This window comes from Megalobrama amblycephala, linkage group LG6 (assembly GCF_018812025.1).
Source record: "Megalobrama amblycephala isolate DHTTF-2021 linkage group LG6, ASM1881202v1, whole genome shotgun sequence".
NCBI classification, from domain to species: Eukaryota; Metazoa; Chordata; class Actinopteri; order Cypriniformes; family Xenocyprididae; genus Megalobrama; species Megalobrama amblycephala.
In genome coordinates, this window is record NC_063049.1 from 18069174 (window position 1) to 18096732 (window position 27559).

General features: G+C 37.0%; 1 protein-coding gene across 1 annotated transcript in view; it reads right to left on the bottom strand.

Moving 5' to 3' along the window:
* mgat4a (alpha-1,3-mannosyl-glycoprotein 4-beta-N-acetylglucosaminyltransferase A) overlaps window positions 1–27559 on the bottom strand; it is a 62090-nt gene that overhangs the window by 21473 nt on the left and 13058 nt on the right. The window contains exons 3-7 of the mRNA XM_048193182.1: window positions 15818–15985; window positions 13341–13481; window positions 5600–5733; window positions 2800–2846; window positions 2544–2657 (exon numbers count right to left, since the gene is read on the bottom strand). Coding sequence (XP_048049139.1) covers window positions 2544–2657; window positions 2800–2846; window positions 5600–5733; window positions 13341–13481; window positions 15818–15985 — 604 coding nt within the window. The remainder of the gene's footprint in view (window positions 1–2543; window positions 2658–2799; window positions 2847–5599; window positions 5734–13340; window positions 13482–15817; window positions 15986–27559) is intronic.

The window sequence follows — 27559 nt, forward strand, 5'->3', positions numbered from 1 at the left end:
AGATGCTAGTACAGTAACAAATAGCAAAGTTTACGTAACTACTATTAACGGTGAGGTTAAAATTTATTACTGTCTTTGTTATATAAATCTATAACATAACCGTAGATACATATGCCAATTCTCTTTTGTCGGATATAATTATAATTTGACCTATATTTAACCAACAACACATTACACCGAAGCTAACTATGTTAGTTTATTTGCTTACAGATAGCTACAGATACTCGATCCTTCGAGCTAACTTTCTACACCGTTCAAACTGAAACGATAGTCATTTGACAAGACATTTAGTCACTTTTTTTCAAATATTTTTATTTTTGAGAACTTGTATGACTTGTATGCGTACACCTGTGGAAAAAGATATTTATAGACGATGTAAGTTTTTGTTACTAATAGCTAAATCGTAATCACACTACGGCAGCTGAGTAGTAAACATGACACTGCTTTTTTGGAATGTCTTCTATGCTTTACTTTGGTTGGCTAAATAAATCAAATTTAAAATCATATCGGTAATGTCAATATATTAGAAACAAATTTTCGTTCGTTGTTTAGAGTTGTTATTGCAAAGTGAAGAAGCTATCATTGTAAAACCATACAGCGACACATTATTACAATTATTTTTTTTTACAATGCTAAAAACAAAGTTGCAAATACTGACGTTATGAGTTATAGTGTAAAGTTAACGCTATATGCTAGTTCCATTGACGTAACAGTTACGTTTTGCAGGTGCATACTGAAAATAAAGACTAACTTACCACTCAGAAACGTCTATGGCCAATCGCAACAAAATTGGTTGTTCCTCTACATCTGCATCTTCGTCAGAAACAGGCTCAAACATATAAGGTTGAATACCAAAACTCTCCATCGTTCACGCCGTACAGTACAGATTTGTTCGCTATCAGTGTGAGCTACTGGAAGGAGCCGAACAGTGAAACAGCCAATCAGAGCGGAGCACCATATTACTATTCATGAGCCTTCCAAATAAGGCAAAAACAGACCTTTTCATTCTAGGGGCTATTTGTGGGGTTATAAATGGAGCTGTAAAACCATATCTGGACAATTTTCGGCCATAAAAAAGCCACATACCCTCTATGTAGATATCAGGGAACAATTTAAAATGTTTTTTCAAATCACTCAAGGGCACCTTTAAGAAATTAATAGTTATATTCAGTAGGTAAAATTGATCAAATGTGACATTTATGCTAATTTTTTTGGGATTTCAAATAAATGCTGTTCTTTGGAACCTTCTTTTCATCAAAGAATCCTGAAAAAAAATATTAGTTTCGCCAAAAACGTGAAGCACACTCATTTTCAACACTAGCTGTGTTTACATGGACCCTAATAATCTGTTTGTAATTGGACTAGTTGCACAATCGGAATAAAAAAAGTCACATGTAACCACGTCAAATCGGGATGAGATGGCCAAATCTAATTGAAATTTCATTTCGGATTGTAAGGGGTGGTTTAAACCTTTTCTAATCCGATCGAGAGGACTTGTAAACAAACCTTGAAAGTTCTACACATGTACAATGATGTAGAAATGGCTAATGACTATGACGCACAGAACGAGCTGTTGTTGTTGTTGTTGTTGAGTATAGTGTAATAAATGACTGCGGTGTCATTCTGAAATTCTTCAACTCATCATCTGTGAAGTGGTGAAGGACAATGTCGCCACAGCAGTCCTTCTTTCGGACTCTCATCCACAGACGCCTTGTTTTGGCCGCGTTTTTACTGCTTGAAATATATACGCAGCACGGCACAAAGCTTCATGTGCTCGTCGTCTCCTAATCAGGACCTGAAATAGATAAATGTTAAGTCTGTTTTTTTTTTTAAACAAGGAAAAGAAGTGATGGCAGGATGATAGTTAATGTGGGGCAACAGCAGGAAACTCTGTATATTCATGCAGTGAGCGCATATCAGTAGTTTAAATCTGATTCAAAGCTTGTGACATAAATGTGCACATCATTCCATCACTTTATTTAGCGTTCATGTAAAAAATAAGCTCGGATTAATCGTTCAGAATGCTTTCATTCCGACTGAAACAAAAAGTGTCCATGTAAACGTAGCTACTGATAGTAATAAAAATGTTTCTTAAACAGCAAATCAGCATATTAGAATGATTTCTGAAGGATCATGTGACTGAAGACTGAAGTAATGATGCTGAAAATTCAGCTTTGCATCACAGGAATACATTTTTCCAACTTGAAAACAGTTATTTTTTAAATTGTAAAACTAGTTCACAATATTACTGTTTTTACTGTACTTTGAGCAAATAAATTAGGCCTTGTTGAGCATAAGAGACTTCTTTAAAAAACATTTTCAAAATCTCACCAACCCCAAACTTTTGAACGGTAGTGTATGTTGCAATTTTCAGGTAATAAATGAGTCATTTGCAGGTAATAAATGTAGCTAGATGTTAACATTTACACTATGCAACAAGGGAAATGTTTATCAAATATCCAGAGGTATGTACTTTCTCATTCTGTTAGTATGTTGTACAAGTAGGTAGCTACTGTAGGGGATAATGTTTCCTGAATACTTACTTCACCCTCTCTTTTGAGTCACCAAAGGTCTCTTTTAAGTTGCTGAAGTCTGGATAGTAGCTGGCAGGGGGCGATATGACCTCCAGTAACCCAGAATTCAGTTCTGTGTAAAACCTTATGAACAATGACAGTAAAAACAACACTTAGGTTAAATGTACAATTAGGTTAAATGTACAAGATTAGGTTAAATGTACAATTCAGATCCTTTTCATGCAAAAAATATTATGAGGAAGTGACAAAAGAAAATGTCACCTACTCTTTTTCAAGGCCTGCAACCACGCTGTTTACGTAATCTACGTCCGTCTGTGAGGAAGCAAAGATAAAGAACTGGTGAGTACACACACGCAAAGGCTCAGCATAAATACAGGTGCAGAAACAACTGGAAGTAAATACAACGCCAGTGCCTGACAGCCTGGAAAAATACGAGAATTGGACTAGCTTTGCTCTGGACTGTTTGTTATCTCGGTGAAGTGGATGAATTTTTTCCTCACTGATTTTGTTCAGTCTACACCATGTGTGGGAGCAAGTAAAACTCCAGCAAATGATGTGGAAAGGGATATCCTCTCTCTCTCTCACACACACACACACACACACATGCTAGGGTAACACAAGAGCTTCATTAAGGGTTCTTTAGATGTACTGCCACTGGGTGTTCCCTAACTAAAACACTTCAAACTAATGACTACCATTGTTCCAGAAAGCCACAAGAACAGCTGAGGACATCAGCTACCAGACCTAACCACAGCCCACAGACACTGAGGCGGAACAAGCACTGGACGACAAACTGGAGGGAAATAACCAAATTGATTACGCAGAGACCGGTAATGCATCGAAACACTGTATAAGGCTCTAACTAATGATTAATCTAATCATTTGTTTTCTCTTCTTCTCCTTTTTTTCCTAATACTGTAGATAAGCAAATGTACACGTATGATAACAGTCAATTTTCATACCGTGAAATACAGTGAGACTGATATACATCTGTCACTCTAACATCAAAAGTGCAAATCATCAACACGCTCCACACATATCAACGTTGTCGATTACATCAATGTGTCATTTCATCCAGTGTACAAGAGGATGTTTCTAGAAAAGTCCACTGCAACACAGTAACTACAATCTGATTATAATTCTTTAAGGAGTTTCTAATGCAGACTGATTGTAAAGGATTAGAAAAAAAGAAAAAAAACAGCCTTGTTTTATATTATAAAATCAAGTTTTTATTAGTAACAAGCACTAGTAATTGGCATTTTGATGGAAACCACCAAGATCAATTTTAATTTTATAAGGTCTTAATATTCACACATGCCATTCATTTGATCAAATTACATGTTAATGTTTTTGAAAGAGGTTGTGAAACATTTATGCTGCTTACAGGAAACCATGACATTTTCTTTTACAGAATTCTTTGAAAGTTCAAAAGACAAGCATTTATTTGAAATAGAAAGCTTGTGTAACATTATAAATGTCTTAACTGTCACTTGTTCCAGTGTTTCTCAACTGGTGGGTTGTGACCAGACGCAGTTTAAGTAAAGAGTGCCTGAGAAAAACACGTTATCCTGATTCAATATCTGAGGGCAGATACAGCAAAATCCCCAGAGTTAAATCAACTCTGCTCAGAGTACATATGGTCCCTCTCTACATAGAGTTAAAATAACACTGAAGCAGAGTTAAATTTAATGAGATAATTAAGCAATTAATTAAGTAATTATTGCGCATTAGTGATGAACACCTGCTGTTAACAAGCAGAATCACTGAAGAAATAAGAAAAAAACACAAGAACAACAAGTGACTTAAGTCACAGCCTTATTAATTGCTTAATTATCTCATTAAATTTAACTCTGCTTCAGTGTTATTTTAACACTATTTAGAGAGGGACCATATGTACTCTGAGCAGAGCTGATTTAACTCTGGGGATTTTGCTGTGTAAGATGTTGTCAGGCTATATGTCAGTGTCATTATGCTAACATTATTTTCGTAACTTGTTACAAAATAAAAAGTCTCTCACCTCAGAAAAATGAACTTTCTTGTCCTGTCAGGCTTGTGCTTATAGTGCGCACTCTTTAATTGCACACGCAAATGTAGAGGCACGCACTGTATATCACTTCACTATATACAGTATAAAGATCAAAATATAGATGGCCCACTTCAAGCACTTTTTAGGAATATATATATATATATATATATATATATATATATATATATATATATATATATATATATATATATATATATATATATATATATATATATATATATATATATATATATATATATAATTCCTAAAAAAGTGGGTTGCAGCTTAATGACCATGGGAAAATGTGGGTCCCGTGGCCAAACCACTGACTTAATCTTAATGAAAAGATAAGATCTTTGTTTTGGAAAATCATAGGTATATAGTGCTGGCAACAATATCTGTTTGGCTGAAATGACCACCCAATCAATTTCAGAACAAATACTGAGATACATATTAAAGACCATGAAAAAAGCTTAAAATACAGAGAAATAATTAAACAATATCACTATGATTCCTCTACTTTAAGACTTCCTAAACTCAAGATAAATTTTTCCCTCCCACTCAGTGTTCAACAACACTGTGGCAACAGATGAAGCGAGAGACAAATCCTGCCGGGTATGTCTGCATGTCTACTCCTTTTATTCTGCCCTTCAGACAGCATCATAAAAGCATCAAGACCCCTGTTCTCAGCGTGAATCGCCCGCACCCCTCCACGGGTGGTAACAAGAAAACAAATCATGTTGACCCAATTCAACCAATCACAAAGGCAATGATGGTCTCAGGACCCAGATCTTACACTGAACATCAAGTAGAGCTGCAACAAAACTATGTAAGCAGAGCAAAAGTAAACAAAACGTTCTTAAAATGCTTTTTCCCAGTTGTCACTTACTCCATTAGAACATGGTTAAAAACCACTTGCGTGTCAGCTCACAGTATTTCCCTCGAAACTACGTATTTATTATAAATCTTCACGCACAGGAAGACAGACCAAGCCACAATCCTCACACACAAAAACACCCTTTCTCAAACCAGTGCTCACCTCTCCCACAAACACTATGATGACGCAGTCGAGCTTCTCCTCCGCTGAGAGTTTATCGATGAGCGAATGAAGTGTCTCTGACAGGTATGACTTTACTTTCCGCTTAACCGTGGGGATGCCCATCACCATGGAAACTGCATAGAAAAGAGAACAAAAACTCAATTTTAAGCACATCATGCAGTCAGCTTGTCAGATGACAAACTACTCTAAATAACATGAAATGGGCCAAATCCACACAAGACAAATATATGACCCCGGAGGTTCTGGCTGTACCGTTCTGACTAGATATCTCAAATCTGAAATAGAAATAGGGTGGGGGTGGGGGGGTTGGGGGGTTTCCACAGTGGCATGGTGAAGTCCAGACATGAAGGACACATATGGAGGTTCCAAGGGCAAACACATTACTCTGCTGTATTGTAATGCATCTCAGATCATCCTAAAAGGAGATTCTGACTCCTGATACAATCTGAGCATAAAGACCCCAATATACTTGAAGTGAAATCGAAGAACAAACTGGTGTGATGTCATTTCGAACAAACCCAGGCCAAAACGGAGAAGTTAGAAACGGCTTGCCAAAGCTGTCGAGGTCAGAATTCGTTCCCATGCCTTATTGCCACATTTGATTAATTTGTTCCCTTATTTTTTGTTAAAACATGGCCATGTTATACTAATTCATTCCCTCATTTTAATGTAGTTAAATCAAGACCATAGTTTAACTTAAGCGAGGGAACAAATTCTTAATTCGTGGCCAAGATAATATATTTTTTCCCACCAAATCATGTGTGGTGCTCTGTACATTACATAAAAATAAGATGGGGAAAAAATTACACTTTAAATAAAATAAAACAAAACATTAATTAAAATAAGAACTGTTTTGACTAAAATGCCATTCAGTTTTAGTCATCAGAAATTGTTTTAGTTTTAGTCTAGTTTTAGTCGACTAAATATCATTAGATTTTAGTCGACTAAATCTACAGTTGATTTAATCAATTAAAATCTAATTTAGTTAAATTGTAATGCATTAAGCATTTCTCTAACAATACACTGATATACATCTGATATTCTCTAAAATGTTTATGTTAACTTAAGACATAATCAACTGTACTTTACTCGCCAAAGCGGATGGTTTTTGACCGTTCAAGTAGGGCTTGGCGATATATCGCATGCGATTGTCACGCGCATTTCGTCAGTAAAGCCGGTTCCCTGATTACCGCGAAATTGCCATCACCTGCTTTCAAATGGAGCGGCATTTAATAGACAGAATAGGCAGATGAATCGCCTTCGATAATGAACGCGATATTGCGTGGCTTGTCAGTGAACTACGGTTCTGTCTAGTAAATGCCACTCCATTTGAAAGCAGGTGATGGCAATTTAGCGGCAATCAGGGAACCGGCTTTACTGACGAAATGCGCGTGACAATAGCATGCGATATATCGCCAAGCCCTACGTTCAAGTGCAAAAAGACAAGAAAGAGAGCTCGATTCAGTAGGCTACTTGTCAGGGACTGACACACTTTTGAGGTACTATTATAGTTTTTGTTTAAAATTTTAATTGGATTTGATTTTTAGTTGTTCTGTCTTGTTCTGCGCATCTTCCACCCAGGACATCAGTCCTGACTGGATATCTTCCCAAATCGTCCTTCTCTATCATTTTTGTCTCGTTTATATTCGTTGACGAAAATTAGAGTAGATTTAAGTCATAGTTGTAGTCATTCATTTTTATTTAGTCATCATTTCGTTTTCATCCATGAAAAAATATCGTTGACGAAAATTATTCGTCAACGAAATGAACACTGTTTGGTACAAATTGTACAGTTTTTCATTCTTTTTTTTTATCCATTTTTTTTTTTATCATTTTTTTGGTACATGCAGTAAGGTGCACTGAACCTTAGTGCATATCTTGAACCTTCATGCATTATAAAAATTTGTATAATGACATGGGTATTACGACATAAACATGAAATATGAGGACATTTAACAATGTTACTAAACATTAAAAATGTAAAAATGCAGAATGTTTCCTGTGATGGGCAGGTTTAGGGGTAGGGTTAATGTAGGGGGATTGAATGTACAGTTTGTACAGTATAAAAACCATTACGCCTATGGAATGTCCTTTTTGTTTGAAAGCAAAACAAACCTGTGTGTGTGCGTGCATGTTTTTGTGACATATCAGGACACAAATTTGTATAACGACATGGGTATGACATAGTATTACAAGGAGAGGGTGACTTATGAGGACATTAGCCCATGTCCCCATTTTTCAAAAGACTTATAAATCATACAGAATGAGTTATTTTGTGAGAAAGTAAAAATGCAGAATGTTTCCTGTGATGGGTAGGTTTAGGGTTAGTGTAGGGGGATAGACAATACAGTTTGTACAGTATAAAAACCATTACGCCTATGGAATGTCCCCACAATTCACAAAAACAAACGTGTGTGTGTGTGTGTGTGTGTGTGTGTGTGTGTGTGTGTGTGTGTGTGTGTGTGTGTGTGTGTGTGTGTGTGTGTGTGTGTGTGTGTGTGTGTGTGAGCGGATTTGAGTGACAGACTGACAGAAGCTCTGTCACACTTCATCAGCACCAAACAGAAGATAGTAAAATATGTCCTCGTTTTGCACTGCTTCCCACTGGAAGGCAGAAAAGAGTGTTTTTTCAACACCACGTGGTGAAAGAGTAAAGTAGGTTGAAGATCAAAGACAGAGAGAGAGAGAGAGAGAGAGAGAGAGAGAGAGAGAGAGAGAGCTGAAGGAGATGAAAGATGAAGTTTATCAGACAGAGGTAAAACACCTGAGACACCAAGAAAGAAAAAATTAAAGAGGAGCATTTAAAAAAAAAAGCATGTTTTTAAGTTAACGTGCATTCAACACAAGTCATTCTCTCCTACGCTACATCTTCTCTTTCACAAAAGTAGCGTTTGGCCTTCAGGCGCTCAGTTACATAAAGGGATGCTGAACTGCATCATTCTCCCAGAATGCTCTTTCTTCTCTCCTCAGCAGCAGTATGAAGTCTTTATGCTTCTCTTTGAGACAGCCACTGAACATGCCTTGAGACTAAACTATGGCAAATTATACTCAGACGGTCTCCAGGGATGTTACAGTGCCTTACTGAGGAGAAAAGGAGTGTTTGAGACATTAGGGGTTTCACTGAAACCCTGTATGTTGAGCATTTTCATTTTCCAATGGGAGCGTCTCTCAAACAATCCTCTCAAACGTGTCAGTCTGCTCTTTTTCCATTGTGTATATCAAGAGTTTTCAACCTTTGCAGGTTCAGGGACCCTCCATTCAGACTCTCAGCTAACCCAGGGACCCCCAAAATTAAAAGATAATAGATTTCTCATTAATAATTGATAATTAATTTCATAAAAAAAAAAAAAAAAATTAACACCATTACATTACATAATAAATGGCATGAAGCTCATTTATTGGATATGTTTTTAGTGCTGAATTAAAATTCATTTTGATATTTAGGGGCATAAAGACAAAAATATCAGTGATACAGCTGTCCTGGTATCAAAATAATGAAAAAAACAAACAAACAAAAAAACGAATAACTCATAAGGATGAAACTTTTGAAATGAAAGCCTTGTTGAGTTTGACATATTCCTTATTGTTATTTTTTAAAACAACATTAATATAACATTGCTTATTTAAGAAAGTTTGTCCGTCAAATTAAAATCACGCGATGTGACCAAAAAAACCATGTGGTGTAACAAACATGCAAAAGCATGCAAAAAAAAAAAAAAAGTGTGTCAATGTCAGGAAGTCTCTTAAAGGGATAGTTCACCCAAAAATTCTGTCATCATTTACTCATCCTCATGTTGTTCCAAACCTGTATGAGTTTCTTTTTTCTGTTGAACACAAAAGAAATCAACTCTCCAAAAACATTATTTTTAATAATTCATAATTTAAAAAAATTGCACACATTCAAGTTGTAAAGAAAATAAGATACAAGTTGATGGTTACGCCATAAATTTTATTTCCTTTTCTTCATATAATGCTTATTAGACCATTAATTAATGTTCATACAAATGTGCTAAATATCTCCTCCATGGGCCCTTGACTTTTCATCCGTTTGCAAACCCTGGGTCTATATCGATAAGGGGGAGGTGCTAAGCGTGCACAGTCTCTAGGGTTTGGACAGAAGAAGATGTCCCCATTTACAGCTCTAAAAATAGCCTCTCCTAAGCCACGATCTCATTGAAAAGAGAGGGACCGCAGGCATAGGCACGAGCCAGAGCCGGACGCAGTCTTGCCACACTGACAGTGTGAAAAGAAGCGGCTGAGATTACCGTTTGCCAGTAGGGGAGGTCCGTCTGTGGGTTTGGAGGAGGCGGGCATAAATCATGGGTGGGCTTCAACTGTCCAAAAACAACGAGTTCTCACTGTTTTTCCCATATGCTCAGAAAAACAACCTCCTCGTGTGACAGGGGTCAGTCACACAAGGTTTTTTTTGACATTCTCTAACGTCACTGTTGTCATTCACCGCAGTCTGTCCTAGCATAGAATGTCGCTTGTAATAAAGCCATCTAGCCGTTGACTTAACTCATCTTGTCGTTAACCCACATACCGCCTGATATAGTATAGTGTGGTACAATGTGTCATACAAACAAGAACAAAATAGAGCTCACCACAAAAGAGCACGACAGCTCCAGGCTTATGGTGTCGACTAGCCAGATCAGTGGTGGATTGGTCACTACGCCAGTAAAAAAAAGCCCAGTCAATCAACAGAGAGCTGCAACCACTATAGACACTGAGTGGGACACGGACCCCACAATATTTACATTAACGGTCAAGTGATTCTTAAACTTTTACATCTTATGCATTAGGTTGCAATCAGGACCACTATAATGCTTCATTCTAGTCAGCTTATGGATATATTAAATACATCATAATTCCTGTTTATTTCCTTCTTCCTCAGTCTCATTTCCTTCAGACAATTTATTTGAGGTAATTTAATCCAGTAGTTCTCATGTGATTGCGTGTGCTGCACACGTCTGCACTGGTAGGGTTGCAGGGGCAGAAAAACAAGCGATGCAAAATGCAACTAACCACATATTTGTGCACAGATCGAAAAGAAAAACAAATAGCCTTGACAACTCAAGGGAGGAGAAAAAAAAAAGATATATATATAAAAATATATATATATATATATAGCGTGATCATTAGGGGTGTGACGAGACCAGTATCTCACGAGACGAGACGAGACGAGACTCGAGATTGAGTTCACGAGACGAGATGGCGAAATACATGACTAGAAAAAATATTCTGCAGGTGTATTTGAAATGTTTTAACTAATCATTTTGTAATGAATGTCATTTCAGTTCTACTTTCTGAGACTGAATTATCATATGCAGTAAAAGACAACAATACTCAAGTAATGTAAAAGGTTTTGCCACTAACTCAACTGACTGACTTCCCTCCTGTATGATTTCAGTCTCTTCAGATCTTACTGTACATGAATTATGAGCTTCTACAGCTTTTGACCTCCTAACTGAACTCCTCTCCACAATCTGATCACAGAAATAAAAACAGTATAAATAAAAATGGTAACACTTTACAATAAGGTCTCATTTATTAACATTAATGTATTAACCAACATCAACTAACAACAAGCAATATATTTGCTACAGTATTTATTCATCTTTGTTAGTTGATAAAAATAGTCATTCATTGTTAGTTCATGATAGTTCACAGTGCATTAACTAATGTTAACAAATGAAACCTTATTGTTTGTACTAGTAAATAATAAGAAGAGAAAACTGTTATTCATTTTTATGGTAACACTTTACAATAAGTGCAACCATAATCGCACTCTCTCAATATTCAAAGATCAAATAAGACCAAATTTTTCTTTGATACAGAGCTAGGAGATGGTTACAACTACACTGCCCAGCCTAAAATAGCTTTCATATTGAGAGATATCTGTATTCATCAGTGAGCCGCTTTCAAAATGCGGGTATTGAAATCACGTTTGAATGCGCGCGCGCGTTTACTTTCACTTTTAAACGGTCGCGCGTACTCTGTAAATATGGAGCGGCGGCGACCGTTATCCAACTGAATTAAATGTTTTTTTTTATTTAAATACAAAGCAAAACGACAGTGGAGGCATAATGTAAACGTAGCGGTGGCATATTCTTTCCTAATCATCCTAACACTCTGTCATGGCAACATCACGAGACTACTTTTCGCCTCGACGAGAAATCTCGTCACACCCCTAGTGATAATATAATCAGGGCTTGACAAACTTTTTTGCTCACCAGCCACTGTGGCTGGTGGTTTCCCAAAGTTACTACCCACTCAGCATTTTCACTGCCCACAATTTTGCTGTTGGGAAATTACATTTTATATGATTAAAGTTGACTTCGACATGCTAAAATTACTTGATTTTAAGTCATTTTACTTGATTAGCTAAATTTAAAACCCTTTCAAACTTTCAAATGCAGACTGACCACCTAAATCAAGACTAGGCCTACTTGTTTACATCCACCTGTTTACATCCACTTAAGCCATAACCGACTGTATTCACGTGAGATACTCCACACGATGGACATTTTGACATCTGTGTGCGCGTGTATTTGACTATTCAGGCGCAAGGAGAACTGATCGCACACAAGAGAGCGCTTCTGTTGTGTGTCATTCAGCGCGATTCCGCCTATCCCGCCTTCACTAACAGCAAGTTAATCGATAACGAATTGCGATTGGATTGTAATTTTGTGCTACGACGAGCTTGGCTACATTTGATTAGGCTGTAGGCTGAAATTAAATTCAACCCACCAAAGTGGCTAGTGGGAGTGGCTGTGTTACCCGCCACAGCTGAAATCTACCCGCATTTGGCTGGTTGGCGGGTGTTAATGTCAAGCCCTGCATATAAATGTAACGCTAGCTAAAGGATGACGGAAAAAACAGATGCTGTGTTAACTGCTTTAAATATTTTAAACGTGTTAAACTGAAAAAATCATTGCATGTGCTAACACGTTAATTTTGACAGCACTAGTTAATATCCTATTTTTGCAGCTTACACCATTACATCCTATACGTTCATGCCCTCTTACTTCCTATACTAGAGCTGTCCTCTCCATAACCCTTGCTGAACCCAGGAGGGCTTGATTCCTCTAATGAGAATCTGATAGGCCTGCTGCGGGTGTGTGAAGGAGTGACAAAAGGTCTCTGCCTCCACTCAGGGCTGCTGGCGGCAGCTTCAGCTCTGACACACTGACCAGGCCTGTGACAGCCCGTAGATAACAGGCATGTAACACAATACGACAAGCAAGGACACGGAACACAGTCACGCCCCGCTGTTTGGGTGAAAATGTGAGAAATGGAGGGTGAAAAACAAATCCTACGTGACAGCTGTGAGCCTTAACAAGGCCATAACAGTGATTAGCATTTGTCTAATGAACTTGGTAAAAGGACAGTGAAAAGTAGCACATTTTAGTCATTAATCAATGTTGGTTTAGTCATATTCAAAGAACATCTGAACTTCAGTGCTGATTTAAAGGGAACCCATTATGCCCTTGATTTTGATGAATGTTTGAATATTCAAAAAACTAGGGCTAGGTATTGTCACAAATGTCACGATTCGATCCGATTTTGATTCACAAGCTTGCATTTAGATTAGATTTTTTCATGTTCAAACAGCAACATTACACACAAAAAAAATTTGAAAATGTAAAAAAGAGACTCTTTAAAGAGAATGCTATTTATTGGAAGTTTGATAAGATCACTGATAATGAGTTTTGCTCACCTCCGGTACGTCCCTGGCCCACCTGTACGGCAGGGTGCAGACTGCCTTCATTGTTGAGCAAGTGAGGCAGGTGGTGGTAGATATTTGGCACCTGGAGGGGCTTCCTGTGAGCCAACTCCTTCAACAACTTCTGCGTCTCATCTGTAAGAAACCAGAGTACTTCAACATTATTAAAAGGATACACAAACTGTGTTAAAAAACTAATTCTAAGTAAAAAGTAAAAAAACTAAAATTCATCAAAACTCTCACTTATTGATCCTCAGTACTTAGAAGCAGGTGAGAGTGGTTTAAATACATAATCCAAAAAAGGAAAGCAAACAACACACAGGGCACAACTGAATTATCAAGTATAAGAATGATGTTCCTTGGAAACATAATCAACAAGTATTTGCTGTAAATTAATGTTTGGCTCAGGCTGTGCGTTTCTCCTGTTATTAACATTTTACAAAGAAATCATCCGAGGCATTTGGGAGTCGTGCGCATTATTTTCTGTGCTGACTATAGGTGAAAATGTGCAAAATGTGTAAAACTGAGCTGGAATTACAACAATCTAGTAGTATTGGTTGATGAAAGCATTATCAAATTAGTCAAAATATTTAGTAATTGAGCTTAAAGGGTTAGTGAAAATTATGTCATTAATGACTCACCCTCATGTCATTCCAAACCTGTAAGACCTCCGTTCATCTTCGGAACACAGTTTAAGATATTTTAGATTTAGTCCGAGAGCTTTCTGTCCCTCCATTGAAAATGTATGTACGGTATACTGTCCATGTCCAGAAAGGTAATAAAAACATCATCAAAGTAGTCCATGTGACATCAGTGGGTTAGTTAGAATTTGTTGAAGCATCGAAAATACATTTTGGTCCAAAAATAACGAAAACTACGACTTTATTCAGCATCGTCTTCTCTTCCGGAATCCTTTCCATTGAATTGATTCCATTGAATCCTTTCATCTGTCGTCGTTGGTAATGCACTTTTACGTAGCCGTGGTTGTTTTTGGCGATTAGGACATCCGCGACATTTTGAAGCATTGAAAATACATTTTGGTCCAAAAATAACAAAAACTTTGACTTTATTCAGCATTGTATTCTCTTCCGGGTCTGTTGTCAATCCGCGTTCACGACTCCGCTTCTTCTTCTTCTTTCCTGTTTTATGGCGGTTGGCATCCAGCTTATTGGTGCATTACCGCCCCCTTCTGCTCCGGAGTGTGGTTCACGACTCCGCAGTGACGCTGCTGATGTAAGACGCTGCTGACGCGTTATCCGGTGCGCCCGAGCTTCGTTTACAGTCTGAGGGAGACACACGCTGTATTCAAGCTATTCTACATTGTTTGTATTTTGATATTGCTATATTTTTTAAAATGGTGCGTAAGTGTGCATGTCGCGGATGTCCTAATCGCCAAAAACAACCACGGCGACGTAAAAGTGCATTACCAACGCCGACAGATGAAAGGATTCAATGGAATCAATTCAATGGAAAGGATTCCGGAAGAGAAGACAATGCTAAATAAAGTCGTAGTTTTTGTTATTTTTGGACCAAAATGTATTTTCGATGCTTCAAAAACTTTCTAACTAACCCACTGATGTCACATGGACTACTTTGATGATGTTTTTATTACTTTTCTGGACATGGACAGTATACCGTACAAACATTTTCAATGGAGGGACAGAAAGCTCTCGGACTAAATCTAAAATATCTTAAACTGTGTTCCGAAGATGAACGGAGGTCTTACGGGTTTGGAACGACATGAGGGTGAGTCATTAATTACATTATTTTCATTTTTGGGTGAACCAACCCTTTAAGGTCTTATGTAGAAAAACTGAGTGCAAAAATCAGGTTCTGGAAGTAAATATCCTATTCATTTTTTTCATATGGGAATTGATTTTGAACGTACATTTTTAAACATTTAACAATTAGTGTAGTCCCTTACACTCTCAAACTACTTAAATACACACACATATGCAATAATCATAAAATATGCCGTTTCTTTATACACAACCAACATCTTTAAATGAATAGTTTCATATTTCTTCATTGTTTTTATTCAGGTTATATTGTTTGCAATGCTTCACAGGTTTGTAGTTCTTTCCTTCATTAAGTACCACATAGTTTTGTTCCTTCGTCTTTTTGTCCAATTTTTAAATACTTATTTTTGCTTCAATGTTCAATGTTATAATTCACCTCATAGCTGGGTTGCTTTGATTCATGGCTTAGAAGTCTTTAACAAAGACTTTTTTAAAAATCTCAATGGGAAAAATTAATAGAAAAAAATACTTCCAGAACCAAGGCCACTGAAAAAGTGGACAGGCACTTTTGCACTATATAATAACACATAGATAAGTGAATTCATTGCAGGAAGCAGCTATACAAAGCATATATTTGTTCCGCTAATACATGTGGAACATATGCCAGACAGATAATAAGTCAATAATGACACACACACAAACTCTTTTGTGAACTTGTTAACATGCAGTAACCTGAGAAGTTGGAGAGAGCATCTTTGCTGCCGTTGGTCTCTGCGATGGCACGTCTGAACTGCTCAAGGATGGCGTTGAGCTCAGAGGAGCGCTGAAGAGTTCGGTGCTCTGCCACGCGCAGACGCTCCCTCAGGGCATGAAACTCCCTCTGATAGGCTACCAACTTTTCTACAGAGAGAATAGGAGGGGTGGACAGAGAGAGAGGGATAACGTGAGGCCAGACTGAAGCAGTGCTTTGTTCATTTTATTTGTTAGTTTTTAACGCCATCACAGCTTCTGTGGCTTTCATCGTGAGAAACATTTCATGGTAAAACTATAGGCATTTATAATTTATTTTTGCTAAAGAAGTTGTTCTCTAGGCCAGTGTTGTTTTGTTAACTAAAACTGTTAAAAATAATTTTTGAAAACTGAAATTAAGTTGAAAATACAAATACAAATATTGGATATAAAAAAAAAATTAATAAAAAGTATAATAATAATAATAATAATAATAATAATAATAATAATAATAATACAAATTTCAAATGCACATAAAATGATTAAAACAAAATGAAAACTGCAAATATAAAATAAAACCTAATAATATAAATAATACTAAAATAAATGAAAGGTAAATGTAAGGTAAAAAATTAAGGTAAAATCATCAAAGAGAGAGAGAGGGAGAGAGAGAGGGAGATGGAGGAGAAAGCGATAATACCCAAACAAAAAAAACTAATGCCAATCCTATTCCAGCCTTATTGCGTTGAACATTATTTGCGTTTTCATTTTCAAAGAGCCATTACAAGGTTTACTATTCAAAATATTTGGATGTAGAGCAACGATTTATATTAGTGTTTTTAACAGTTGGTTGCAAAAAAAACAACAAACAAAAACAGAACATCAACATGGGATTGTCTCAAGTTCAGAGCTGAATAGTAAAAAAAAATAACCTCCTTAAATGTTAAAAAACTGCAACTGTCCAACATCTAAAGTCAGCAAAAGCATTATTTTCAGGAAACAGACCTGCCGTTTCCTAATTGCATCAGTTTCTGTGTAAACATGGGTTTCCAGGAAGGTTATCTTACCGCTGCTCATCTTGAAGAAGAGCGAGCGAATAGAGAATAGACAGCTTGTGGTCTGAGGCAGTGCCAGTGGGAAGTGCCCTCTGCTACAGCAGATTAGCCTTGAGTCACATCGCCTGCTTTATTTGCAGACTCAACATGCTACGAGTCAGACCTCACCCTGAAACGAGACCTTTTCAACATTTAATGCATCTGAAAGGGTCTCAGAGCTTCAGGAAGCTCAGTGTTTTGGGTCTGCACACAATGTAGACTGAGCTTTGTATCTGACTGAAACAAACGGTCAAATCAACTTTGATTTTCTTCTGAGGATCGAAAAGCTCACGGTTCAGTTTTTGTGAGGATGTTCATGTCCAATTTTCCACAAGAACATCATTTTGTGTCTGTGTAGAAATGTCAGACTCTTTTCATACAAGACGGGAGCCTGATCGCTTTGAACTTCTGCTATGACAGCTGGAAGAATGATTGCTTGTTTGACCTCAGCAAGTCTCTCACGGGTTTTCTCTTGATCTCTCTTTTATCCTAAGCTTCTACATTCCCAGCAAGTTCTTCATCTTACAGTGGAAGGGGTTTTGTAAGGATTCCTGCATCTCAGCGTTTTAACTTCCTCTTCAGCTACAGTAGGGCAGGGTTTATATCAAGGATGTCACAGTGAGGAAATTATGTCAACTTGTGACGCCAATATTACAGATAACACTGGGATGGGGGTGGGGAGAGGGAAAAAACAAAAAAAAAAAAAAAAAAAACATCTGTGTATAAGTCTATAATTTGCAGTCATCAGTGAGCCACTTTCTATATGCGGGGTATTGAAATTGATTTTGAATGCGGCACTCGCTTTTCACTTTTGCTTTCGAATTTGTGATTACGCATGCTCTGTGTATAGGGAGCGGTGGTACTAATCGCACATTTTACAAGAGAAGATATTTGTCAGTGTATATACTAAATAGTCCATGTATATATAGTACATGCATAAAATGACAACTGTGCATTTTTTTTTTTTAAACGTCATGAACGTTTCTACCACCTCTCAAATTTAAAGCATATATGCAAATAAAATGGACTTTTCCTTGCTAAGGCTAATTTCAAAGCTAGCATTGTATGTATATTGTATGTAAGTTGTTTTGGATAAAAGCATCTGCTAAATGAATCAATGTAAAATAAAGCAATAAGCCCCAAGAAGCCGTGGTTTACAGTGAATTTATAACAGCTAAGGCACGGGATACCCCATTAAATGAGCACAAGATCGCAGCGGACATTTAAACGGATTTTTATTATGAACATAGGACTGACCTGACGGAAAATGCTAAATCTGAATGCAGGAAATAAACTCGATCTCTCTCTCACAATACTCTCTATTCTACATAATGCAGTAAGCTTCAATGAAAAAATCAATTGAGAACAAACATGTTTACATTGCTAAGAGTGGTTGCTAAGACAGACGCAGCAACATACACACTCAGTTGCGCAGCAATACTTATGTAATGTGGTCAGCTGTATGTTTTCAGGAATGTTACAACAGCTTTGAACATGGCTCAACCAATCAGAATCAAGGGTCGGGACCGTTTTATAATGTATCCTAAAATCTTTCAAATCTTTGTTTTCTTCACACAATACACTAACGTTCAAAGGTTTGGTGAAAGATTTATATATATATATATATATATATATATATATATATATATATATATATATATATATATATATATATATATATATATATATATATATATATATATATATATATATATATATATATATATATATATATATATATATATATATATATATATATATGTGGCCCTATAATATATATATATATATATATATATATATATATATATATATATATATATATATATATATATATATATATATATATATATATATATATATATATGGGCCACTGTCCTGCAAAGTTTACCTCCAACTTGACTCAACACACCTGCCTGGAAGTTTCTAGCAGAGATTGTATATTATAGGGAGATGAGAGGGTCTGTATCTCTTACCATTGGAGAAAGCGTAAAGACTAACGTAATCATGTGCGGCACCTCTCAGCCTATCCTGTAATGGCATTGACATCAGTCACAACCTAGTCTGCCTTCTCTTCAAAAACAAATTTTTATCAAGCTAAAATCTACATATAGTTCCCAACGAAAGTATTGTTTAGTGTAAAACATGCTGAAGATTAGCGAACAGGCTGTTGATTAATTAAATGATTAGCTATTTCCCCACAAAAGCTGTTTAATCAGCATAGTGAAGCCTCTCATCCATTGACATCCATTCAAAAAACAGCCTCCGGTCTTCTTCCCTGCGTACCGCCAGAGGAGGAGCGTTAGCATTAGCCGTTACGCTTTTTTGGCTAAAGGCTTGCCTTCCAGTGGCTTTGCCTAATAGACCTTGATTAGCTGGTTCAGGTGTGTTTAATTGGGGTTGGAGCTAAACTCTGCAGGATGGTGGCCCTCCAGGAGCAGGATTGGACACCGCTGCTCAATAGTGATGGCTAAGACATTTATAATGGGCTATATTTCCATTGAAAATGTTGTTCTTTTGAACAGTTTCCACAAAAATATTAAAGGTGCCCTAGATTCAAAAATTGAATTTACCTCAGCATAGTTAAACAACAAGAGTTCAGTACATTGAAATGACATACAGTGAGTCTCAAACTCCATTGTTTCTCCCTTATATAAATCTCATTTGTTTAAAAGACCTCAGAAGAACAGGCGAATCTCAACATAACACCGACTGTTACGTAACAGTCGGGATCATTAATATGTACGCCCCCAATATTTGCATATGCCAGCCCATGATTGAGGCATTACACAAGGGCAGCCAGTATTAACGTCTGGATGTGCACAGCTGAATCATCAGACTAGGTAAGCAAGCAAGAACAATAGCGAAAAATGGCAGATGGAGCAATAATAACTGACATGATCCATGATATCATGATATTTTTAGTGATATTTGTAAATTGTCTTTCTAAATGTTTCGTTAGCATGTTGCTAATGTACTGTTAAATGTGGTTAAAGTTACCATCGTTTATTACTGTATTCACGGAGACAAGAGTCCGTCGCTATTTTCATTTTTAAACACTTGCAGTCTGTATAATTCATAAACACAACTTCATTCTTTATAAATCTCTCCAACAGTGTAGCATTAGCCATTAGCCACGGAGCACAATCAAACTCATTCAGAATCAAATGTAAACATCAAAATAAATACCATACTTATGCGATTAGACATGCTGCATGACGAGCACTTTGTAAAGATCCATTTTGTGGGTTATATTAGCTGTTTGAACTTTTTTTATGTTGTTTAAGGCAAGCGCAAGCTCTTGGGGCGTGGAGCACGAGACTTAAAGGGCCACACACCCTGAATCGGCTCATTTCTAATGATGCCCCAAAATAGGCAGTTAAAAAATAAAAAAAATAAATCTATGGGGTATTTTGAGCTGAAACTTCACAGACACATTCAGGGCACACCTTAGACTTATATTACATCTTTTAAAAAAAAAGTTCTAGGGCACCTTTAAGCATCACAACTGTTTCCAACATTGATTCTAATAATAAGAAATGTTCCTTGAGCATTAAATCACCATATTAGAATTATTTCTGAAGGACCATGTGACACTAAAGACTGGAGTAATAATACTGAAAATTCAGCTTGGCATTTCAGCAATAAATTATGTTGAAAAAGAATGCATTAATTAAAATTGTAATAATATTTTACATTACTGCATTTTGATCAAATAAAGTTAGCCTTGAAAAAAAAAAAAAAAAAAATTGGTAGTGTTCTTGTATCCCATTTTATCTAATGCATCCTCTTTGACACTACCTTTTGAAAGGAACCTTTATTAATGGTAAAATTGCTGGTTGTGGTGGAAATTATTCCATATTATTATTCCATAAAAGCATCTAAAGTCACACAGCTCACTGTGCTCAATACTACATTACTGATCAGTCTAAACTGTTACTGAACTCCATTGTGGTTTGGGAAGACAATCAGCCAGAGCTATAGGGAAACTCAATTCCAAAAGATAATGACTTTAGTATGTTGGAGAGAAAAGGCACTCCATCCAACAATAACAAGGGCATCAAATTACATGTCTGTAAGCAGATCAGCAAATTTTCTTAATACATCTGACACCATCGGCAAACAAAATGTAAATGTTGCTGTAAAGAAAATGACATTACGCTGAGTGTGGGAAGGATGTGTTCTAGGCTTCTAGGTTGTAATCTAAATTAAGAAGGCACACTTTGAAGGGCAGCAGGCCTATTATGTTTTAGTGTCATTCTCAGACACACACACACATACATACATATACGTTAAGTAAGATGCACAGTGTTGCTGCAGCCCTGGGCAGAGAGCTTGTTAAGGGCTGAGTGTTCAACAAGAGAGAATGGATGTGTAGAGAGAGGCAGCTGCTTCCATCCTTAAGGGCTTTATACCACACACAGGATGAGAAAGGTATACTGAACACAAAAACATTGCAGCTATGCACATAGTAGCATTTATAATTGTATTCAGCAAGAATGCATTAAAGTGGTCAAAAGTCATTTGCATTACAAAATTCTATTTCAAATAAATGCAGCTCTTTTGAAATCTTTTGAACCACGGTTTCCACAAAACTCTTAAGCAACTGAAAGATCATGATTCATGACTGATAATAAGAATAAATGTTTCTTGAGCAGCATATTAGAATGATTTCTGAAGGATCATGTGACACTGAATACACCTTGGTTATAGGTTATAGTTTAAAAGACTTCTTTCAAAAAAAAAAAAAAAAAAAAATCTCTGACACCTTCTCAACCCAAAGCTCCCTCCTCAGTACACAGTACCATTCATGCTGCAAAAACAGCTCCTTTGGAAATTTTTTTCATGATATTGACGTCAGAACCGAGCACTTTACTGCCTTGTGTTTACATATCAGTGCCTCTGCAGTATTTAGTAACTTCCCCACCCTGATGAGCGACATATAGTTTCACATGAGGCTAGCCAGCACAATTTACTGAAGTCTTATAGTTAAAGTAACAGTAAAAAAGCATTTAAGAAAAAAAAAAAACCTCTTTAATTCTAAAGCCCAAGAACGTTTACAGGCACAGTTATAAGATAGTGTTGTGTAGTAATGCAAAAGTCTTCATTTATCTGTCTGTCTTGGTAGGTATACATAAAACAAAGCATAAACAAATATAATTTAAGGATTGAATACATCACCTCTCACTTTCAGAGCAAACGCACGACGAAAATATGAGATGGGAGGAAAAAGTATACGTCAATGCTTTTGTGTTCTCGTGCAAATGTTTGCATTCCGCCGAGAAACTCTTTGCAAACTGACGAAATGTCGGGGTACGCAAAAGTTTTAAGAGAGAAAGCAAATGTTTTGTGAGTGAACGCAAAATTCTCATTTAGATTAAAGTTAGACATTTTAAAGGTGCCATCGAACGTTTTTTTTACAAGATGTAATATAAGTCTAAGGTGTCCCCTGAATGTGTCTGTGAAGTTTCAGCTCAAAATACCCCATAGATTTTTTTTAATTAATTTTTTTAACTGCCTATTTTGGGGCATCATTAGAAATGCGCCAATTCAGGGCTGCGGCCCCTTTAAATCTCGCGCTCTCCGCCCCCCCAGAGCTCTCGACTCTATCATTGCATAAACAAAGTTCACACAGCTAATATAACCCTCAAAATGGATCTTTACAAAGTGTTCGACATGCAGCATGTCTAATCGCGTAAGTATGGTATTTATTTGGATGTTTACATTTGATTCTGAATGAGTTTGAGGCTATGCTCCGTGGCTAACGGCTAATGCTACACTGTTGGAGAGATTTATAAAGAATGAAGTTGTGTTTATGAATTATACAGACTGCAAGTGTTTAAAAATGAAAATAGTGACGGCTCTTGTCTCCGTGAATACAGTAATAAACGATGGTAACTAACCACATTTAACAGTACATTAGCAACATGCTAACAAAACATTTAGAAAGACTAAAATATCACTAAAAATATCATGATATCATGGATCATGTCAGTTATTATTGCTCCATCTGCCATTTTTCGCTATTGTCCTTGCTTGCTTACCTAGTCTGTTGATTCAGCTGTGCACATCCAGACGTTAATACTGGCTGCCCTTGTCTAATGCCTTTCATAATGTTGGGAACATGGGCTGACATATTCAAATATTGGGAGCGTACACCCCGACTGTTACGTAACAGTCGGTGTTATGTTGAGATTCGCCTGTTCTTCGGAGGTCTTTTAAACAAATAAGATTTATATAAGAAGGAGGAAACAATGGAGTTTGAGACTCACTGTATGTCATTTCCATGTACTGAACTCTTATTATTCAACTATGCCGAGGTAAATTCAATTTTCAATTCAATGGCACCTTTAATATCTTAATAATTAATTCATTTAAATACTTAAATCACCCTGCGGCCACTTTGTGCACCTATAGTGGGCCCTGGCCCACTAGTTAAGAACCACTGGTACAGAGGACTTCTCAATTAATTCTTTACTGCATTACAATATCATGCCAGCATTATATTATAGCGAATTTTGCAAGGATCTACAAACCAGCCCTTAAAGTCAGCCCTTAAATCAGTATTACCATAGTGTGTCTCAAACACAGAAAGTCCATCCAATATCCTGACAGACTGCAGTCACTCTAAATGGATTAGCACATAAACTGTTGCACATCCCACTAATCTTGTTATCTTTTTCCCTGCCCCTCCATTTCTGCCGCTTTTCTCTTTGCGTTGTTTCTCTCAGGCCTTTACCCAGATGTAAGTGCATGTGATGGATGGGCCAGAGTGTGCGGGGACATTCTCTGCATTTCAGGTATAATACAGAAGTATACAAAAGTTTAAAATCCATTTGGTGCTGGATAAAGCTTATTTTACTAAGACCTGTTGATTTACATATAGAGGACAAAAAAGGGACGTCCTATCACGCTGTCAACCTGCCTGCCAACAGTATGTTAATGAGCAGCTCCAAGGAAAATAACCTGAATCCTGCACCAAATGGGCCTTAAAATGAGGTTGTTCCTTTTGTATTTCATTACACTTAAACATATTTGATGTGTCTTGATGCAATATGATGTCATATATCACCAAAATTCAGGGAATTTACACATCTGGAGGCATGATAGAAATCAGAGTTATTTGACTACAGAAAACAGCATTTGAAACCTATTAAACTTACATAATGTGAAACATGCCTGAGTGAAAGAGAATATGGTATATTATATATTATTATGGTATATATAATTTTTAAAATGGTCACAGCATCAAGTAACATTTTTAAACCTGGGTATCAAATCTATGATCGGTACATTTATTTTTGTTGATAAAACAGTGCAAAAAAAAATCTAAAAGTATACAGGGAAAAAAATATAATAGAGTGTCTAGTTTTTTGTGAGGGGTTTATCTGGTAAAGTATTATTTGATATTGATCTCTATTTTTGTTTGGTAGAGGCTAAATGAGTATTTCTAGCAGTTCTGGAAGTATCAGAGTTAGTCAGTGCTGTTCATCCCTAATAACATCATGACATGCTGACCTTAGTGTTTTTGTCTCGTTTTTGTTGCTACTTTGTTAATAGGAGATTTTTTTTTTTTAGACCCGTTTAATTTTTGTTAGTTTCAGTTAACTTTCATCTTAAGTCTTTGTTTTATTATGGACTTTGTTTAGAAATGACTTTCGTTATATCTGCCCCTGTATATTATTTTTTGCCCTTTTTGTTTGAAGAAATAAACCTCATCTGCTCACTTCCTGTCCTGCTCGTTCTTGGCCTCGACCACTACAGACAGGATTTCTCTTTTTTACAGCGAGTTTCTCGTTTCAGGTGAGGACAGTGTAGTGATGATGACCATGTGACCTGTTCTTTTTTCTCTGCAGCTGTGAAAGCTCTTCCCTGAGCCCTCTCTAACTCAAACACACTTCAGGAGCGCTGCTCCAGCCTTTCACTCTCCTCCCTCAGGGATTACTTAGGGTGAGCACTGAAATTCGTCATGAGAAAAAAAAAAGTCACTTACAGCGGACATCAGTGGAAAAATGTAACCTGTGGAACAGAACAGAGAAGAGAGCGCCTTCAGAGGGACTGGCTTTGTTCTGTCGTATGATAGAGAGACGCACTACAAAGCACAGAAGATGAAAGTCCATAGGCAACCGCAGCAGCAGGAACAAAATAAACCTGCTTAAGTCCACGCAACAAGAAGCTGGGGTCATGAAATATGTGCCAAATATGTATCAATGTGCCAAAAATGCAGTTCACTTCCATCATGGGAATATCAGCTGATGTTCTCAAGGGGCCAGAAAGCTCTCAAGTAGCATGTTTTTTTTGGGTGAAACTCTTGAAAAGTCAATATGACACAGTGTTTGCAACCGATTTAATTTCTATAATCTCAAATACTGTACCTGATGAGCTACAGCACTAAGTACAAAGGGTCAGTAGTGGAGATTTAAAATTTTAAACAGTCAGTATAAGTTTTGAGTTTGACAAATGGGTGTGATATTAAGCAACACAACTGTGTTCAACATTGATAATAACAAGAAATGTTTCTTGAGCAGCAAATCAGCATATTAGAATGATTTCTGAAGGATCATGTGACATCGAAGACTGGAGTGATGTTAATAAATATTCAGCTTTGCCATTACAGGAATAAAAAACGGATTAAATATTTGCCCTAGATAGACAAATTATATATAAAATTTAATATAACTACCTCAAAATATTGTGAGGGCCCCCAAGATATGCCAGTAGTGTGGGATTTCATTTTGTCTATTGGGAATTGAGTGGAAAATGGGCTAGACTGCATGCAAGTTTGCTAAAACCAATATTACCCACTAGACAGTGTGGACTAAGTGATGTTAGCTGATAAAGAAAGTTATTATATTTCGAACAAGCATTTATAAAGACAAACATTTTTATTTGGAATAACAAGCACTTATGAATCATTCCATTTTGGACCAGAAATGCACATTAAGAAATTAAATTGACCAAAATTGATTGGATGTTGCACCAGTTGCCAGACTAACCCCACAGATAACAGATAACTGAAAAAAAACTGACGACTTTATCATTTTTAAACAGGAAGCCTCATAGCTGCTTTAGACTGGAAATTAGATTTTGCTCATTTTTTAGTGATGAATACTGAATGTTAGACAGAGGAACAGGAAGTTATTTAAACAAAGTTGCAGAACAGACGAGCCCTTTTGAGAATCACTGGGACAAGGGTATACAGCAACACAAGGTCATCAGGGGGGGTGTGTGTGTGAGAGAGGGAGTGTGTGTGTGTCTTTAGAGGACAAAGTCACATGCTTTTAACACATGGTTTTTAACAAGGACAGGAGTACAGAGGTCAAGACCCAAAGGGATACACAAAGTTCACAACATGTTCCTTCTGTCCCATTCACAATAAATGAGAGAGACTTGCTGCTGATTGCAGCCAAGATCAGCTTGCCCAAGGAAACTAACCCACCCTCTTTATTTCCTCCTCAACTGCTCCTTTACTATAAACAACCTTCATCCTGACAAATGTTAGTAACATTAAGGCTGTCAAAATTAACTCATTAACGCATGCGATTATTTTTTTCAGATTAACGCATTCAAATATTTAACAATTAACGCAGCATCCGTTCTTCTGTCATAATTCGGCTAGTGTTACACTATATGATCACGCTCTTATTCACACAAATGCTTTTAAACCACAAATGCTTCTGTGGCCCTGTCCAGACGAACACGGGTATTTTCAAAACGCAGCTTTTTCTATGCGGTTTGGCCGTTCGTCCACACACAAACGCAGTATCCGGTCACTGAAACCAAGCTTTTTTCTGCCATGGTGAAGATTTTTAGAAACTCCGGTTGCAGTGTTGTCATGTAGACAGTGATTTTGGCTTGTGATGTTGGAACCGGTAATAACCAGGCTTTGATTGGCCAACATGGCTTTACGGTTAGGGCAGGGGTAGGCAAGTTCGGTCCTAGAGAGCCGCTGTCCTGCAGAGTTTAGCTCCAAGCCTGAAAAAAAACCTTCAGCTGCCTATAGCCTTAGTAAACCTGAAGAGCTTGATTAGCTTGTTCAGGTGTGTTTGAATACACCTGAACAAGCTAATCAAGCTCTGGAGCTAAACTCTGCAGGACAGCGGCTCTCTAGGACCGAACTTGACAAAATGCCCGTTTTGTCGAGTATCCTCATAAAAGGAGGAAGCTTCGGAGCATAATGAATCAGTGTGTCGAATCTGCAGTTCGGAGTGCCAAAGTCACATGATTTCAGCCGTTTGGCGGTTTGATATGCAATCTGAATCATGATTCTATACGCTAATTCATTATGCTCCAAAGCTTCATGAAGCAGTGTTTTGAAATCGGCCATCACTAAATAAGTCGTTATTTTGTTTTTTTGGCGCACCAAAAATATTCTTGTCGCTTTATAATATTAATATTGAACCACTGTACTCACATGAACTGATTTAGATGTGTTTTTAGTACATTAATGGATCTTGAGAGAGAGGAAATGTCATTGATGGCTATGGAGGCCTCACAGAGCCATCAGATTTCAACCAAAATATCTTAATTTGTGTTCCGAAGATTAACGAAGGTCTTACGGGTATAAAAGGGCACGAGGGTGAGTAATTAATGACAGAATTTTCATTTTTGGGTGAACTAACCTTTTAATAAAGTTCTCTGATCTTTCACTAAA